The sequence below is a fragment of the Chrysemys picta genome, chromosome 1, assembly GCF_011386835.1.
Source record: "Chrysemys picta bellii isolate R12L10 chromosome 1, ASM1138683v2, whole genome shotgun sequence".
In the NCBI taxonomy this organism is placed as follows: domain Eukaryota; kingdom Metazoa; phylum Chordata; order Testudines; family Emydidae; genus Chrysemys; species Chrysemys picta.
Genome location: NC_088791.1, coordinates 239541115 through 239560595, shown reverse-complemented (window position 1 = coordinate 239560595; position 19481 = coordinate 239541115). Strand labels below are relative to the sequence as shown.

General features: G+C 41.5%; 1 protein-coding gene across 1 annotated transcript in view; it reads right to left on the bottom strand.

Annotated features, from left to right (window-relative positions):
• Positions 1-647: 647 nt before the first annotated feature.
• The window catches only part of TMEM182 (transmembrane protein 182), a 30418-nt gene continuing 11584 nt past the window's right edge, over positions 648-19481 (bottom strand). The window contains exons 4-5 of the mRNA XM_005309663.5: positions 17727-17864; positions 648-2394 (exon numbers count right to left, since the gene is read on the bottom strand). Of these exons, the coding sequence (XP_005309720.1) occupies positions 2159-2394; positions 17727-17864 (374 nt within the window). The 3' untranslated portion in view covers positions 648-2158. The remainder of the gene's footprint in view (positions 2395-17726; positions 17865-19481) is intronic.

Below are 19481 nucleotides of genomic sequence, written 5' to 3'. Positions count from 1 at the left end.
GAGTCTCAGCCATTTAGTACAGGCTAGAAAGTGAGGGTAACCAGCTAAATGGAATATTCAAGCCTTTACTAAAAATTAGCATGCTGTTGAGATGTGAGTGACATAATCCATTCAAAGAAAGGCAAGATTCCATAGTTCAGTAAAAAGGCATCACTGAATTTCCAAGTGAACGGTATGGGAACGACATATTGTACATCTCTCTTTTATCCTCCTATTTAGTTTATGCCACAGTCTGGCCCAAAGTGCACCATTAAGGAAAGCTAAATTGCACGTAGGTAGCTAGCCAATTTAGCTGCATAATAGAAAGAGTTCTAAAAATGCACATAGGCTGAATTAAGGGCTCCACAGGAGCCTTTGGCTCATTCCTTGAAGAATCTATTAGTTGCTGTTGCACACATTGTAAGGTTTGCAGGAAGGAGCCCAGCTCTGAGGCTTCTCAGCACACCACAGCTTCTAAGGGTTGCAGGGAAGTGTGTCACCCCCTGCTGACCTCCTAAGGGGTTGTGGAGAAGGATTCCCTCCTGAGGAGCGTTGGATAGGGCTTGCCAATGTTTTCTAGTCAAATAGTTTTTGATCATCAAATTGACTCACACAATTGCCATTGAATATCTAAGGTTATAGAGAAAAAAAGAGGACATTCTGCATTATTTGAGAAACAGCATATGATCATGTAATTCAGGACAGGATCATAATACAAGGGGTATTGTATCTGCAAGGGGTGGGGAGTTAATTTGGATTGCTGCTGGACTGGAAGCAACAGACAATCTATCTCACCACATCTTCTAAGAGGTCACTGCTTTCCTGCCAGTTAGAGATGCCATTAGTACTCATAACCGCTGTGGAATGAAGCACTGGGTACTAGAAGAAACCAACATATAATCTTTATGTTTCTCCATCAATCCAAGACTTCTTTGCACTGAGTTACAAAGTGCAAATTCTACCCATGCTCTCGGGTTGAATTTCAACCAGAACTAGTATCAAGCAAAAGAACTTTCCCTAATATTAGAACTCTACCCCCTCCACTCTAGGAATACAAGCACCTACACTCATGCACGCAGGCACAAACACACACAGCAGTTATCTCCAGTTACACAATGTAGGTCCAAATCCTGCTTCCCTCCTCACTGGAGTAGTCTCATTGCTTTCATTGGGACTATTTGCAGGCAAGCAGGATTTGGTCTATCATGTTGTAGATTTTATATACAAATATTTAGAAAATTGAGGGCTGCAGAAGAATTACATGTTCGTGCACTTTATATTCATAATAAACATTTTTAATTAAAAATCTCATTATACAGCAATTTTTCACTATTTAAAGTATGTAAATCACAGATAATGTTTGAAAAAGCCAATCATCAAACATACCTACAAAATGTCCAGGTAAAAACTTGATATAAAAAATCTACACCATATGTTTTATTATATAATTTTGGCATACCTTTAGTTAGTAGTTTAACTATATTATTTTGGCTTACAGAACCATGCAACGAAAGAACACAGATTTCAGAATATAGAAGAATACAGCTTTCAAATGTTTACATAGCAGCAAAACATATCATGTTGACATTTAAGCTATTACATGTAGATACTAGCCCCAAATCATTATTCACTGGAATCATCTTCTCTACTGCCCAGTTCATGTGGATACTGCATGAACAACTGTACTCTATTTTTAAGTGCAGAAGTGTTTGTTCATATTAAAGCAAAGGAAAGTTTTGGAAAGGGGGAGAGGAGGTGGATTAAATTACCCTGTTGAACACTTGTTTTCCTCTGTCTTTACCATTCTCCACAAGGACTTTTTTGACAGTGGCACAAAGTAAATGGCTAAGACAAACGTAGAAAATCCAGATTTGACCCATTTTTATGTTGTTGGTGGTTTTTTGCCCTCCCGTGTTTGCAGGGAGATCTAATGCTGCAACTAATGTTATGTGGAGAACCATTCCATGTAGTACCTAAAGAACTTAAAGAAATTGGATAGGAATGAAAGTTATTTTTTTCCTATAGTGAGTTTTATGTCCCATAGGAACGTCTCAATTAAACATGTAACTTAAGCAATTCTGGAAGTGCCTCTACAAATGCTATATAGTAGTAATGGCAATAATGTACATAATTTGTGTTCCAGTTTAAAAGTTTTATCACAATCCCAGTACACCAATTATTAGATGTGTGATAAGTCAGAGTGCAGTTGAATAGTACGCCCTACTAATAGGAAGAGCATTCCTGCAAACAAAGCAAAAAATATTCCTATAGGAGCCAGTATGAAAGACCAGCCATAGTGCACATAAGCAACGAAGTCTGGGCAATCAATTTTTTTCATATTCATGTAGTTTTCCAGATCAGCCATTGCCTGGACCCAGATGACATACATCACGACCACCAGTGAAAACAAGATGCCTGAAAAAGAAACATCAGAGTTTTACTGTTAAGGGATATGAAATAAATAATTATTATATTTACCGATTATGGTATCACCTCAGAACCAGTCTATGATCGAGTCCTGTTTGCTAAGCAGTGTTAGGTATCTTCACATATTTGTTGCCTACTACTGCTCTGAGCAGTATTAACGTCCCCTTTTTTGTTTCTGGATTGCACCAGAGGGGCATAGGGAAGCATCAGCCCAAAGGGAGCCAATTGCAAGAGCACTGCTGGTTCTGGGAAGCAGTTCAAAGCCACAATGAAGCAAAACAGCAAAATGTTTATGTCTTGGATTTGGCTGGGTATCCACTGTATTGTACTTGAACCTGTGAGGGCTCTAGAGATATCTCTCTGCTCCCCAAGTTCAGGGAGTGTCTAGATCTTGTGCAGGATGTCAAGAGGGTGGGGAAGGAAAGGTGGGAGGGAGATTCCTGCAATCCCGTCACCTCTTTTATATGTCTACGCCAAGGCACTTCACAATGGTGCCCAATGTCAATGGCATCATTTAGAATGTATTCAGTTCAGAGATTCCACTCCATCATTTTACGGGCAAATCCTGCTGCATCACACTGAAAAAGTCCCCAAAATTTCCCTCTAGACTAGGACTGCAATATGAAAAAAATTAAAATGTTAATAATAAAAATGAAGTAGTATGTTAATATTTACATCAGATTTACAATAGCTTCCTGAAAGGAATCCACCATAATACAAATGGCCTTTTCCCCATCACCATTCTAGAGACCCCTTGGATTGCTTACAAATGGAAAAATAGGAACACGCGTCCCGTAAACTTTATTAATCACTTTACTACTACTTTATGTACCAGAACCAGGTAAATGGAGCCAAATGCACCACCAGTGCCTGGCTGAGGTATTGGTTACATGCCCACTACTACATTTTATTCCAATGGAATATTAGTATTTCAAAAATACGACCTTGCAGCATGGATGCCAGACCGGAGTGGGGGATCATTTGTTGAGGTAAGGACCTGATCTGGAATTTTTTGCACACTCCAAGACTCCCATTTATAACAACAGAGTTCTGGGTATACTGAGATTACAGGATCAAGCCCTCAGTTTGCTGCCTTCCAATCATTCAAATGTTAAAATGTTAGAGGGATGACTTACTGTAGCGGGGTGGTCATCCGTTCCTGCCCTGTAGGGCTTGAAATCAGCCCTGGGAGAGGGCTGAGACTGCAAGAGGGCTGCTGCTAGGAAAGCAGCAAGCCTCTGCTGATTTGGGAAACAGCCACAGCTGCGGCCATGTCCCAATCAGGCCGAAGCTGGCCCTTATAAAAGAGCAGCGGGCCAGGAGCAAACAGACTCTCTCTCTCTAGCCTTTGAGAGGGAGGGGCCTGGCTGCCGGGGAGTGTACCTGCATAGGAGCAGGGCTGTGGAAAGGCCAGAGGAGCTGGGGAGCTCTGGCCTGGAAACCCCCAGGCTGCAGGCCTAGTATGATGCTGAATAGGTACTGGGATTGCAGGGGGCAGCCCAAGGGTAGGCAGAGGCAGCAGGTCCAAACCCCTCTTGCCTGTGATGAGTGATGTATACACCGCAGTCTGCCCCAGTGAATGGGGGCTAGATGGGGACTGGGCAGTAGCCATATACTGAGGTGAGGTGGGGATAGGGGGTGGGGGTTCCCCTGGAAGGGGGAGACCCAGAGACTGTGGGGTTACTGGGTCCCAGGAGGGACACAGGGGGGCAGTGGACACTGGCCTGCAGAGGGTGCTCTGGAGGCTGGAAACACTAATTCCCAGAGATGACCAGCAGGAGGCGCCGCAGGGGTGAGTCATGCACTGTCACACCTACTTATTAAATCTCCATTCCATGATGCTTATATGAAGAGTCCACTGTTCAGTAATATTTAAAAATACTCATTTATTGGGCACTTTGCAAAAAAATGTGACAGTCAATAGATTGCACAAGAAAGAGCAGGGGAGTGGGAGTCAAAGGCTTCTTCTGTGTTTATACCGAACTCTGTTAAAGTAACATAAGCTAAAATATATTGAGACGTTGTGTGTCCAATTTGAGCAACCTTGGTACTAATTTTCATAGCTACCTTTGATTTCAATTGGCATGGCATATCCCGACACTTCTGAAAAATCAGACCAAGGATGGGCACCCAAAATCTTTTGTAAAATTTTAACCTGAACTTCTCTGTGCATCATCTGTAAAATGGGGATAATATTTACTTACTTCAGAGGTTTATTGAGAGACTTACCGTTGGTGTGACCCTTTGAAAAGACACGTGCTATGTGTTATTAAATAAATTTCCAGACAGACACTCATTTCTGGAATGTGATAGCACATTTGTGAAAACTGGAGATCAATTATTTTCTACCAGGAGCTTGGTTTTCCGGGTCTCCAAGTGTGAAGTCAATTGCTATCAAGTAGTTAAATATAAAAGGCCTAAAACCAGCTGAATTGTATTCATTAATTATTAGTCAACCCAAATTCAGAGATAGTATCAGAGGGGTAGCTGTGTTCAGAGAGTTGAGTGCACGGATATGGTGCTTTATTGTCAAAACAAAATACATTTACACTGCCTCATGTGACAGCTCACAACTGTTTAAAGTTTAAGAAAACTAGATTTTGAAGACCACCAAAAAAGAGCTAAAGTGGCTAACCCGAGGCATAATCAAACCATGACTTAAATTCCCAAAGGATCTTCAATTTTAATGAGATTGAAGGCAAGCAGAACTGCTATATAAAGAGTGAGGCAGGCCTCTATACTCACTGCCCATCTATGAAATACACATTCGGGATTACTTATTTTCCAAGTGCTTGATTTCATGACAGAGTCAAAAACCCAACTCTACAAGGTATAAATTAAATTTTGAAAATCTTTTAAGCAAAATGTTGCATAAACTCAATCTTGATTAAATGTAGTACTGATGTTGTATTAGACATACAGTACTAGTGAAACAATCTGAGATAGAGGGATCACCTCCGGGCAAAACATGCACTCGAAGAAATGAAATTGCAGATTCTCTGAATAAACGTGAAATTGAGCAAGAGAATCTTGTATCACAGTGGTTCCCAAACTTTAACAACCTGTGAACTCCCTTCACTAAAATGTCAAGTCTCACGAACTCCCTCCTAAGAATGAATATTTCCAGGGATTTTCTCCTTTACCCGAGTATAAATTATAAAAGCAGTGACCTTGGAAATATAAAATTTGTTTCTATGACATGCCTATTACTATTTATTATTAATTATTATTTATTATTACAATATTTTTATTACATTATGAAAATGGCAACACTCTTCCAAGATCTCACTTCCGTAGCTTGTATCACTTTGAATAAGCCTGTTATAAGACAAGGCTCCTATGTTTCATCAAGGAGTATCAGATGTGAAACAGCATGAAGGTATTTAAGAAGCCAACTCAAAGAGTTCCTCCTACACAAGCATTCCGGTCTTGAGCAGTCCAGGCAACAACGCACGTTACAAGAAAGCTTAAACTTGTTCTTCATAATTTAAAAACAATACTAGCTGCCTATTTAATTTTAAAAGCAACAAAAAATATCCACCTCCCGTTCCATTTCTTATAAGGAGTCTTGAAGTTTATATCTCCTCAGTGTGATAGATATGTTTGCTTTGATCTGCTTAGCTCTTGGAAGTCCAGGGGCTCCAGGCTGCTGGCCCCATGCTGCCCGGGGTCCCTAGGGACAGCTCTGTCTGCCACTAGGGAATTTTTTCCCGAGAACCCCCTGTAACATTTAGCGAACCCCCAGGGGTTCACGAACCCCAGTTTGGGAACCACTGTTGTAACAGAACACCTAACAATAACAGATACTGTAGCGGCCTAGTGCAAAATTGGAACCAAACAGAACTATAGAGGACACACTCTAGTATTTTTCTGTGTAACGGGAGAAAAGTCTCAGGGCCAAATACATTAATGGAGTATAGCAGAGATGGCGTTAGCCCAAGATAGTACCCAAATATTGAAAGATGCCTTAATAATAATGTGACAAAATCCATACAGAGGATGAGATTATCTCTCTGCAGATGGTCAACTGTGACTGTTCTTGGGATACCCGGGACCGGAGTCACCTTGTTACCTCCTGCCTCTAGTGAAAGGTGGCCTTGCCCATAGTGGCTGGATGTTAGCTCACTAACACCACCAGCCTGTCTGCCATTCAAGCACTAGTCTCTAAGCTATGCCAGCTCTGTCTTTGCCTTGCGGGTAAACAATAGGTGTGCCCCACATCCCTTTGAAGCGTTCCCCTCTGATATTCAGCCCCTGACACTGGCTTCTCACAGAAATCCCAGATCCTCTGCCCCCAAAGAAGCACTTCACCCTAGTCTACTAGTTTTACCTTAAATCACTGCACCTGTGTAACACACAGCACTTGTAATAAAACAAGAGAAGGTTTATTTAAGAAGGAATAGCGATTCCACTAGAACCAAATGAGTGGTAGAAACAAGTGGTTATGAAACAAAACAAAATCATAAAATGCCTACACTTATTAAGTCACCTTTCTTATGTAGTAAAGTAGGTGTTCCCCGCAATGTTCAGTCTATCGGAGAGCTGATTGGTTTTATAGGAACCAGGATGCAAACTTTCATTTAAACACCCCTGCTCCATAATGTCTCCTCTGTTAATGGATACAGAGTGCCCCTCCCCACCATGTGTTATACTGAAACAGTCTTTATTCACAGACAGGGCGATCCCCTGTCTATTGTAATGTGTCTTTTTTACCTCCAAGGTTTTGATTGTTTGCAGTTATCTCTGATGGTTTTCTGTTGACAGTCCAGGGGTGGAGCAAGGCTAGACAACTGATCTTTGCATTATGTTACCAGCTAACCAGGCAGGGGTGACAACTCCCTCCTGCACCACGACATTATCCCTTGGTGACTGACTTTTACTCAAAGTCCACAAAGCATACTTTCACTATAGTTACATTATTCCTTAAGTACTACCTATACACTCATCTCACAATGACTATGAGTTTTGATAAGTTATGAGCTTTCTGTGGATACCTTATGTTATCCCTTCTGGATAAATAACCTGGAAGAGATGTGTTTGGTGTAGTGAGTTTGTTAAGTCTGAAACAAGATTTGTTTGCAAAGAACAGGGGACCTTTACCAAGGGGCCTACACGTCATATCAACACCATACCTACGGATCATTTTAAGTCCCTCAAAAGAGGGTGCAAGTGGGACTTCAGTTGCACATGGGCCTTGTGCTGGCCCTCTCCACAGGGATGTATTTCACCCAGAGTAAGTAAAAAGGTAAAGTGGTGACATAGGTGCTTTTACTGTAACAACAGCTAAAAATAACTAGTCCTTATAGACCTTTAACACTTTCAGTCTCCAGTGCACTGTGCAGCTATGTACTAGATAACATGGTTAGAGCTTCTGGCATTAAAAATGACTGATTCCTGAAACGTGATATCTTACTCTCAGCACCCTTCATACTCACAGCAATAGTGAGCAACCCTTATGAATTGTTAAGTAAGGGCCCAACCTTGAATAGCTGCAGAGATGGGAGCAAAAACTGCAAAGAAAGAGTGAAACAACATAGACTAAGCCAGATATCATCATGTGATTTCACAGCAGGGCATTGAGACTTATGTGTGCCAAATTGTAATGCAGGGAAACTTGCTTAAGAAAATGTAACCTAAGCAGAGAGAAAAATACTTCTGGAAAAGTGAGTTGGAAATGAAAGAGACCATATATAAATTTGTTAACTGAGGCACTAAGACCATTTTTATTGTGTCTAAGTGCCCCCACCAGGTAATAAGGATTACTTAGTTTTCTATCTTTTAGTGCAGTGTTTCTCAAACTGAGGTCGCCGCTTGTGTAGGGAAAGCCCCTGGCAGGCCGGGCCGATTTGTTTACCTGCCCTGTCTGCAAGTCCGGCCGATCGTGGCTCCCACTGGCCGCGGTTCGCTGCTCCAGGCCAATGGAGGCTGTGGGAAGCGGCGCAGGCTGAGGGATGTCCTGGCTGCCGCTTCCAGCAACTCCCATTGGCCTGGAGCAGCGAACCGCGGCCAGTGTGAGCCGCAATCGGCCGGATCTGCGGACGCGGCAGGTAAACAAACCGGCCCGGCCCGCCAGGGGCTTTCCCTACATAAGCGGCGTCCCAAGTTTGGGAAACACTGTGTTTATTGCTGAATTAAAGTCAGGCAAAAATTGGACAACTCAGAACTTAAATCCTTGTACATTCTATCACAGAAGAGAACACATAAAATGGGTTGGGAAGCAGACTTTACTAAGAGGCAAAACCCCATTTTTTGCCCATTTCATCCTGATTTCAAGATATTAGAGAAAAACTCCCTATTAATAGCAATGTCAGGATCTGAGGAGCAAATCATCAGCATACAGTGTTTGCTTTATTTCTAAATCATCTGCTTGGAAACTTCTGATGTTAGGGTTGGATGCTTCCTTTTAGTAAACCATCCCTATTCAGTAAACTACACGTGTGTGCTAAACTTTAAGCACATGTTTAAATTTCATTGTCTTTAATGGGACTTTCCTCCTGTACTTAACATATAGTGATATTGATTCAAAGAGAAGCTGTTTGCTTACTGAATGGGGACTAGAGCCCTAAACATTTATCTGGCAGTAAGGTACTGACTCTTAAATAAGAATTTCCCAGTTTCATTTGAGACAATTTAATGTGTGGTTGCAACACACCTTTTTAGCAAAACAGGAAGGTGTGAAAGAGTCAAGAGCTAAATAGTCCGAAAATAGCACCAAACACAAAGTAAAAACAATAATCCTGTGGACTGACATAGTTAGCCATTACCTTATGTACAACATATAAGAGCATTTTTCTGAAACATGCAATATCAGAATTATTAACAGAATCACATAAATAGCACTCAGCACTTATATAGTGCTTAGAGATCTCCAGATAAAAAGCACTATATAAGCATGAATTAATATCATTATCTCCATTTTACAGAAAGAGAAATGAGGCAGAGAGATTAATCTGATTTTCAGAGGTTCTGAGCACACATCCATTACTCTTGACAACTCAGCTCCTCTGAAAACCAGGTCGTAAGTGATTCGCTCAAAGTCTCATAGGAAATCAGTGGCAGAACCAATAAAACTCAGGTACGTCTTCTGACTTCCAGTCCTGCAACCTGTGCAAAGGACCATGGTGCCTTCTGCCATATTCAAGCTGCCAACTTCTTGTATCAGTTATAACTGGTTGGTGAAGCACAAATCACAGTGCAACGGAGTGTATTCACCACATCGGCCCTGAAAGAGCTGAATTAGGGCAGGTGGGCCCAATCAGCCAATTAGGCTGCAAAGGGGGAGATTTAGGTTGTGTGCGGGACGCTAGTTAGAAGGAAGCTCATCTGTGAGGGAATAGACGAAGATGCTATATAGCCAGAACGCTGGCAACAATGTGGGGAGCAGTGGGGAAGCCTGCGGTCCTCCCCCTTGCATCTCCCCCCACCGCTCCCTGAGGTAAGGGGAAAGGAAGGGAAGAAGCAGCATGGTAGGAAGGAGTCCATGGTAAGAGCAGTAAAGCTGATGTAGATGCAGACCTTAACTGTTCACTACAGGGCCCTGGACTGGAACCCATAGTAGAGGGTGGGCCTGGGTTCCCCTACCAACCACTGCAGAGTGGAAAAGCTAAGGGCAGTGGATATGAAGACTGCTGAAGAGACATAGTCAGGGTAGAGGATGTGAGGACTGCCTGTGGAGGGAGACCTTGACTGAACATCCTGGAAAGGGAAAACTGCTGAGTGACCTGGCTGGAGGGCCAACACACAGAAAGGAAGCAGCAGCTCCTGGGATGAGAGGGGCTGCAGACAGAGAGAGATGGAGTGCAATCACAGGAAGGGGTGTCTGCTTGGTGGAGCTAATCTCCAGAACAGCCAGGAGGATGTGCCTTCCAGCAGTAAGCAGAGCTCCCTATCACACACACACAGGTGTGTGTCAATACTACAAGCAAGGATTTTAAATGGGAATCATAGAGATCGGAGACTATTCGAAATCTTACCAAGCAACTGTGATTTTTGTTTGTTTGTTTTATTCTGTGTTTATCTGTTTAAGGGTTTTTAAACTGGCACCTATTACCATAGTATGTAAGTACTTCATTTTATTTATAGGGGATATAATCATTTTTGAAGGAAGTTTCTCTACAAGGTAATAAGAAAAACATAACTAGTTTTGGTGTTTGAAGCTTTGAGAAAACAAGCTAAATCAGCATAATGCTGTATATTCCCTAATATGTACAAGTTTTGGGCCTCATTTTCAAGCTAATTCACTAGTGTAAATCACAAGAAATAACAAAGTCAGTAAAAAGAAGAACAGGAGTACTTGTGGCACCTTAGAGACTAACAAATTTGTTAGTCTCTAAGGTGCCACAAGTACTCCTGTTCTTCTTTTTGCGGATACAGACTAACACGGCTGTTACTCTGAAACAAAGTCAGTGTAAACCTTATATGAGTGAGATCAAAATTATGTGCTTCATTTGTAATGAGTATTTATTTAGATAAAGTTTACATCACTTGTGGAAGGTTGCAGGAAATAATTTCCTGTTAAATAATTTGCTGTGGCTGCTCCATCTTATTTTTATAGACACAAATTTTCACCACTAGCTCATCTCTCTCCTTCTAAATATTAGCCATGCCAATAAAAATCTAGCAAGCGTCCATTCGAAGTGTAATTAGAATCTCAGTTCATTACAAAGCAGAATGTAGCAAAATGAATATCTTTATTGGGGAAATCTTATGCTGACAATCTGTCATGAACTCTCTTGGCCAAGCTTCCAGCCAACATGACTGAGATTAAAAAAAAAAAAAACCCTCACAATTTTATGAAACAGATATTTTTAGCAACATTTCAGACTGTGGTATGTTTCTACATTTTTCAGCTTGTAGACCTTTTGCAAATGGTGTGGGTGTCCATTTGCCCTTGCAAAGCATAGAATAAAACAGCAGTTGGATGAATCAGGAATGATGGGCGAAATTACTTCTAGAACATGAAATATGTCTGAGAGAGATTAGGATAAATAAATACTTTCCCCCACTTTTCTTTCCATTTTGCATTTATTTTTTTTAAGAACACACATGTTTGATACACAGCACTGTGCAGTGTGATAAGACATGGATTTCTCCGAGGTCACTCTTTTCTGTCATTGGCATTTGTTCTTTTGAATTTCTTTCAAACAAATACTTTTGCATATTGCAGAAGAAAAAGAATACAGAACCTTTAGAAATGTCTATGAATTCAAGAGGCAGTTTCTTGGCCTTTAATACTCATTCTTCCCTCATAGAAATGCCTTTCACTTGTCAATGTAGAGTGGCTTTTTATAGCACAAATCTTTCACTACATAGACATGAAGACAACAGGTGCTGGACAGAATGATGTGAGCCTTTTGCTTGTGCCTAGGAGATTAGAACTCCTCTAATTTGTAGGCAACTTTTTATAATCCTTTCCCCCCCCCCCTCCCCTCAGGTTTACTTCAGACTTCCTTCACACTCTAACCACTGTCATTATCACTCCTGGGACCTTTATATGAGATAGTGAGATCTTAGATATGCACACCAGATCTCACGTAGAATAATAATGGTGTTGGCATGTTACATCTGAGGGCAGATTTTGGCCCTAATTGAGCACCTAAAAAGAAGCCATCATTCTCTTCACATATTCTGTCTCTATCAGTAAAAAAGTGAAATAATCCTCAATACATTCCTGATCTTAAGTGCCCACAAGGGCCTGATCCTGCAATGTGCTGTGCATTTCACAGGGGCTAGTGAGTCCCATAAAGAAAGCTCTAAATTCATCGCAGAAGGTGCACAATACCTTGCAGGGTTAGGCCCATTGTAATTATAGGCTTTACTGCTGTCAGTGAGTATGTTATGGAATGCACCCATTCCCCTTCTGTAATATATTCACACAGGAGGCAGCCATAATGCTACTTACTGCCTGCACTATGAAAGCCACTGTTGTTGCATGCACTGAAGGAGGAGCTCTGGCTGCAAGATCAGCATTCTCGGTACACCTCCTCAGACATCCAGCAGGCATTACTCCTTACACAGGCATACTGCCTCCCTCCACATTGCTCACACACACACACACACACACACACACACACTTGTTCTCCACTGGTTCTAGCAGCCATATTTTGGTTCAAAATATACCAATCCAGATAATGTCACAAGTTATTCTCTTTGGTATCACTCCTGGTAAATCAGAGTGGGATTTTGTCCAATTTCTCAGCTTTTCTTAATTATTATTGATATTTCAATACTGCCTAGACAAGGGCCCTAGTGACCTAGGTACTGTACAAACAAATAATGAGAGGTAGTGCCTTCCCTGACATGTTTACAATTAAAATAGACAAAAGGGGGGAGAAGAAATGGAGAGATGTTAATATGGAAAAGCCAGAAATGGAGCCCAGAGCTCTTGGTTTCTACCTCACAGAACTTATTTTGTACAAAATAAAACTTGCAATAGAATAAATATATTTTTAATTTATTTCTTAAACATCTCTAGTCTATAGACTGGTGAGTGTTGTTGAGTGCTGAAGGCTGGAATGCCATTGCCTCTGCAACACTGTTCAAGCTGCTCAGTGTTTCTGTTCTTGGTGCTCCAGTGTTATCAGCACTAGCAGATAATGCAGCCTGCTAATTTAGCAGACCTTTATGTTACTCATAAAGAAAGACCACAGGCATGGTTTGGTGATAAAGGCACTTGGCCAGGTTTATTGCCTTCAAGGCACAGTCCTAGTGCCCTGGTTCCATGGTTACAGGTAAACTAACACATGATTTACCAGTGGCAAGGAGTGGCTCAGTCAGCAGCAGAAGTTTCTGCTGTCCCCTAGGCCACACAAAGGGTTAAGGTGAGGTACCCCAACATTTACAGACTGAAACAAACAACTGAGACTCATAATGTGCGTACCACCTTACGTGTTTCATGACATTTGTGTGTTACCTTCCCTTGTTTCCAATATATTGGACACAACATCCCTATTCATTGTTCTGTCAAACCATCTTATCTTGTACTAAATCGGGGTGTATCTGTACTAGCTTTGAAATATATTTACATATTTAATGCCTAATATGCTAGCAACAACTTTGCCAAGTTCATATACTGGACAGTGAATCTTTAAGAATTTGCTTTAATACATGACCTGACTTTCGTTTACAGCCTTTGGCTTAGGCCTTAGATCTTGCACCAGGCCCAGTGCTTCAGACTCCCTCCCTCTACTACAAGATGATACTTCATACTCTCCAAGACTGACAAAGCAATGCTTCAATAAGATGCCTGTATCAATTGTGCACTTGTACACTGGGAGACTATATATTGTGTAATATGTGAGTTAAGAGTAAAAGTTCCAATTTCAGCTCCGAGTGTTTGTGCTTTTGTAATATTTACATTACACCATTAAAGAGGAACAGATGAAGTGTAGTGGGGGAAGGAGGTAATACCCTTGCAACTTAATAACCTGCCAATATAGTGTTATTATTGTTGAGAAAGTTTTACTTTGATGGAAAATGGCAACCAGTTCCAATAAGGTATGGGAGTCAATATGTGAGGGAATAGCATAACATTGCTTATTCTTTTATGTAAAATGTAGGCACTAGTACAAAAGGAAGCAGGAATATAGGAGAGTATATTTAGGGCAAATTCAGAGATAAGTTTAGAGGGACTCTAAGTTGGTTAAAACTTATGCCTTTTTTTGGCACCCTTCATGTATTTTCATAGCAGCTTAGAGTCCCTGGGGGGCCACCAAACCCCAATTCCATCTGCACACATCTCTCAGACTCAGGCTTGGACCTAGGATCCTACGATCCTGTGGAGGTGAAGGGTCTGAGACCATATCAAGCCAGGAGTCAGGGTCCAAGCCCTATTGCTGTGCAGTGTAGATGGAGTCCTGCTTGACTCAGGTGCTGAGAGTCCACCAAAACTATCTTACAATACCATGGGCCAACTTCCTTTGTCCTCTCTATCCCAACAATCTCCAATCAACTCAAGTAAAAACAGCATTAACCCTTCCATTGTCTTCTGACCACTGAGCTGCAAACACACCATCAGAGAGCCTTCTGTGTTTGCAATGGAGACTGAGCAGAACAAGTATCAGAGGGGTAGCTGTGTTAGTCTGAATCTGTAAAAAGCAACAGGGGGTCCTGTGGCACCTTTAAGACTAAAGGTCTGAGCAGAACAAGCCTTTTACAAAGCGTGCTGTTTCATGGTCATGGGACCACAGCCAGATTTTGGTGACTCTCTGGTCTGAGGATAGCACAACTGTGGCCTTTAGTAAAAGTACCAGGAATGATCATGCATACCAGCAGATAGTGAAGGAGCTGGCAACTTTGCACATTTACTAGACTGGTAACCAGTACAGGGAGTGGATTAAGCAGCTCAAGAGCGAGTACTGGAAGACCAGGGATCAGAACCACACCTCAGGCAACTCACCAAAAACCTGCTCATTTTATGAGAAGTTTGACCGGGTGCTGGGCACTGCACCCACCACAGAGCCAATTATGGTGCATGATGACCTGGTCAGCCAGGATGGTGCCCTGCTGGCCCCAGAATCCAGCCTGGGGACTAACGGGAGTCAGCAGCAGGCACCAACTGAGGACCAGGAAGTCATTCTGTTGCTGAAACTGATCCCAGAGCAGGCTTTGGAACAGGATCAGCAGCAAATTCTGGGTCCAGACTCGGAGGAGCTGTTTGATATTCCCACAGGGAACCTCCCACTGATGAGTCTGCAGCAGACACGGAAGGGACAGAAGCCATCCCTGATCCCAGTAAGATCCTGGCTCCAATTTAATGTTAATTGCTACACTAATGGGAGATATTTCTACTCTAAGAACCAATGCAAAAGTTATGAGAAACATGCTGCTAGCCCGGGCATCTGCTAATGGCTAGTGCCTTGTTGTCCTCCTTTTCCCCCCGCCCCCACCACATGGACTTCAAAAGGGTGCCTGGGAAGCGCAAACAGTAAAGTACACCTTTAAAGAGTATTTTTTACTGGAAAGACACAGATTTTTGCAAGGGCCATTCCTGTTTCTTAAAAGTAATAACATCACATTGCCATGCATTTAAGCTTGCTGCTCTAATCCTCAACGGTCTATGGAGCTGCCTGGAAACAGTAAACTGTGTGCATGTGTTTGGGGAAATGTTTTCCATTTCCAGAACTAGTCCATTTCAATTAGACCCATAGTCCATGCCAACCACAGGTGACAAAATCCTGTGTCCCAAATATGACTGTGGTTTGAATTTTAACCAGAAATGTGCTGGCTGCGGGGTGGAGGAAGGATGCGGAGTTCTGCGTGTTTGCATGCAGCCATAACAGGGTAAGCCAGGTGGTAGCCAATGCAGCATCCTGTTGATTCCTTCATGAATTCTGACCCAATCCTGGGGGCTGATAGCTGCAAACTTTTCCTGAAGCAGGAACTCCAGATAGCTAGTCACACTGTGGACAAGGGTATATTTTCCATGGCCACCTCACATTAACATTCTTTTAGGCCCACTATCTGGGGTAAACCACATGCCTGATTGCCTCAGAAACCTCTGCCCCCACTTTACCCACAATTGACTTCCCAACACCAAATTGGTTGGCAATGAACCTATAGCACTCTCAGCCGGCCAGCTTCCAGATGGCTGTAGCAACCCGCTTCTGGACCGGGAAGGGAGGCCTCATGCCTGTATCTTTACACTGAAGGCTTAGGGCAAGCTGCTCACAAAGCTCCAGAAATGTAGCTTTCTTCATGCAAAAGTTCTGGACCCACTGCTGGTCATCCCAGGTCTGCATGACAATGTGATCCCACCAGTCTGTGCTTGTGACCCTGTGCCAGAAGCGCTGGTCTAAGCAGCAAGCATCAGTGGCTACCGAGGGTACTGAGCAGCATCAGCCAGTGCTAGTCTGCCATGCCATACTCTTTCTCCTCTGCCTTCTCCACTTCCTCCTCCATCCTAAGTTCTATCAGGTACCTTTGGTAGGTCAGAAAAGGCTGCCAAAATGTCCACCACCTCTCCCTGTTTTCTGACACAGGAGTGAAAGCGCAAGCAAGAGAACTTCTTGAAGAGAGGTCTTTATATTGCTCGACAAGCTGCATTGGCAGGCTGTTCAAACTTCCTGTAACATGCAGGGTGGGCAGTAAAGATTTCCCACAGTGAACCATGTTCAAAGGACACCAGCAGCCACATTTCAGAAGGGCACTAGGAAGTCTGGGATATGGCTGGTGTGACTTGGGTCTGCATAGTAGTGTGGATGCCAGAGCCCCAGTTAGAAAAGTCTTAACGTAGGCTTAAGAATGAGTGTAGACACTCAAGCCCCAGATTCTCTAACACAGGTCAGCTGATTCAAGTCCCAGCTAACCCTGGACTTACATTGCAGTGTACACTTTCACCCTGCAATTTGGCCAATGGGTTTGAAATTTTCTCAACACACATCCATCCCCAGTTTAATAGGCCTAAATGGCCTTTGCCTCAGCATGTTTGAATATATGTTGTTAGTGTTTATTTTAATGTATATTATACATCTGGACACCATCGCTTTAGAAAATTTTCTTTCTGTACTCTGATGTGCAAGAACCAATGGAAACACACAAAAACTTCCCCAGTTTTGTATTGTGCCGCTCAATTTAACTGGGCTGTTACTATTCCTATACAAGTCATATTTTGCTCTTCATCATATTTCCTGGATAGCAATTGACATTTTCAATAAAGAAAATGTAAAAAAAGGACAATATGCTAAGTGTGTAACAAATGAAATCTAAACCAACACATGAACTTTAACTAGAGGACATATTTAGGGACACCAGAGAGTCAGAAGAGTCTTTAAGGTTACAATTTCACAAAAAGATGAGAACTCAGCTATAAGCCATCCTTCGTTGATAATTTTTTTAGGGCTACTATTTATTCAAGTTTCACTTTACAGACAATACTAAGAATCCCATGCACTCCAATCTCATTCAAAATCTTTCTGATATAATGCTCATATGAATGTACTGTGGCTTGCAACTTCAATAAAGTCCATTATGATGGTTTTTCTTGCAAAAATATCACCTTAAATCAAGCACTCGGAAATCATGTTACCATGGGCAGCGCTAGTAAATATGATTTCATTTTGTTTGTGAATATTAGTCTAAAACTGAAATGTAATTGTGTGATTTAACTTAAATCTTATCTTAACCCAAATGTAACTTTTATACAGATTTATGCCTAAGAAACATTGGAAATAGTATCTCCAACTGAGGCCCTTGACATACCCAGAGCACTGAAGTATAGGATTTTTTTTACTATGGGGGCTAATCAGGTAAATATTTAAAAGTGGGAAAAACAGCCCCACTGTGTTGACAGCTACCACTGACTGAGTGTACATGATACCCACCTGCAGCGATGAAAATGCCTCCTCCTGCTTTGTATAGAATATGGCTGGCAAAGGGAGCTGCACAGATGATGAAGAAGCTGGCCACCAGAACAGTGATCACCCCCAGGAGCATGAGCACAGTCCAGATACCACGATAAACTGGAAACCAGAAAGAGGGAAAGAACACAAAATCCTTAGAACTCAAATACAGTTTTGTAGTAAAGATTTTTTTTGTCTCTTTTCGTTTTTCTTATTATCAAACCAAACAGTCATTCCAGGACTGCTTCCATTGAGTATATATTTTACCATATGGAATGAATTAGTTTTGAACCCTAGATTTTATTTGGTGATCATGAAACATATAATAGAGGGATATGAAACCCTGGAGCTCTGTATTTACACAGTGTATGTATGCTTAATAGGTTCGTTTACTTGACCAAATTTAAGTAGTTTAAAAAATGGGGCACCAAAACGGTAGCCAGGAAACATTTGGATCACTGCTCAACTTGACTGGATACAATTGTTCTACCAAAGTTGAAGGGGGATGAAAAGTAGTAACATATTGATATTCTTAGTGCTGGCCCAATATCACCACTAACAATCTAAGATTCTGTCCTGAATAGTTTTTAAGAAAACCTAATGCAGCAAAAATGGAAAGAAAAATGTAAATGATGTTTCTGAAGAACAACTAAGTGCTTTTAATCAGACCCATTCTGTCAGTAAAGCTCTTTGTACTTTATTAAATTCAAAATGTAAAGTTTCACAGAACCCTGTTAGTCAAGGAAAAGCCACACTGAATTAATGGATGAAGCTGGTGATAAATGGGCTAAGAGTTTTGTAATACATTGGCCAAAAAAGTGTTTCTAACAATAATTTTTAACTGGTTAATTGCACGTCTCTTAAGCTAAGTCATCATTTGACAAAGGCTAATATAGCAAAATAAATTCCTCTTGTAAATTTAAGAAGGGGTGCACTAATGCAACCTATTAGCCAAATTAGAAGTTGTTACAATTTCTAACTCTGGATCTGAAAAATGCAGAGTTCTGGAAATTCAGTCAGTAAAAATATTTCTACCTAGCTAAGGAAAAGCATGCAAACCAGATAGCATCTAAGAAAAAGTGGTACTACTGTTGTTGGCATGACACAACTAAGCAGCTTTTACATTTGGATTTGTAAACTGAAATTTTCAAATTTACAGCTCTTCAGAAGCAGCCAGTCTGCAGTCACTCAGATTTTGTCTAGATTAGGATTTTAAGGTACATTGTACGATGTTAGTTAACACCATCTAAGTAATATGTTCTAAAAGTCTACAGGCTTTAACTTGACCAGCTTAGCTTGTGTTGAAGAATACACTGCCTTTTAGAATGTGTTAGTTATAATATGTTAACTAATACCTTCTTGTTAACCGAGCTTTAAATATTAATCAGACAAAGCTTCAGAGAGGTAATCATAGAATCATATGGCTCTAGCATCCAGGGGCCAACTCAGGGGTAGAAAGGACTGACCTTCCATTATCTGTCCTAGAGTGGCTATCAGAGCAGATAACTCTATTTTTAGGTTCACATCCAGTGCAAAGGGTTCTTCCCTCACAGATAAACATTGATGGAGATATCTCCTGGGAACTAGGGCCCCAGTTCAGTAAAGCATTTAAGCACATATTTAACATACTTACATGACTTACTTAATGGACAGTGAATCAGGGGTTGAAGGAATAAATCTCTCAAGGCCTTCAGTCTTGGGCCTTTGAAGAAGTGTCATATTGTGATATTCACATGG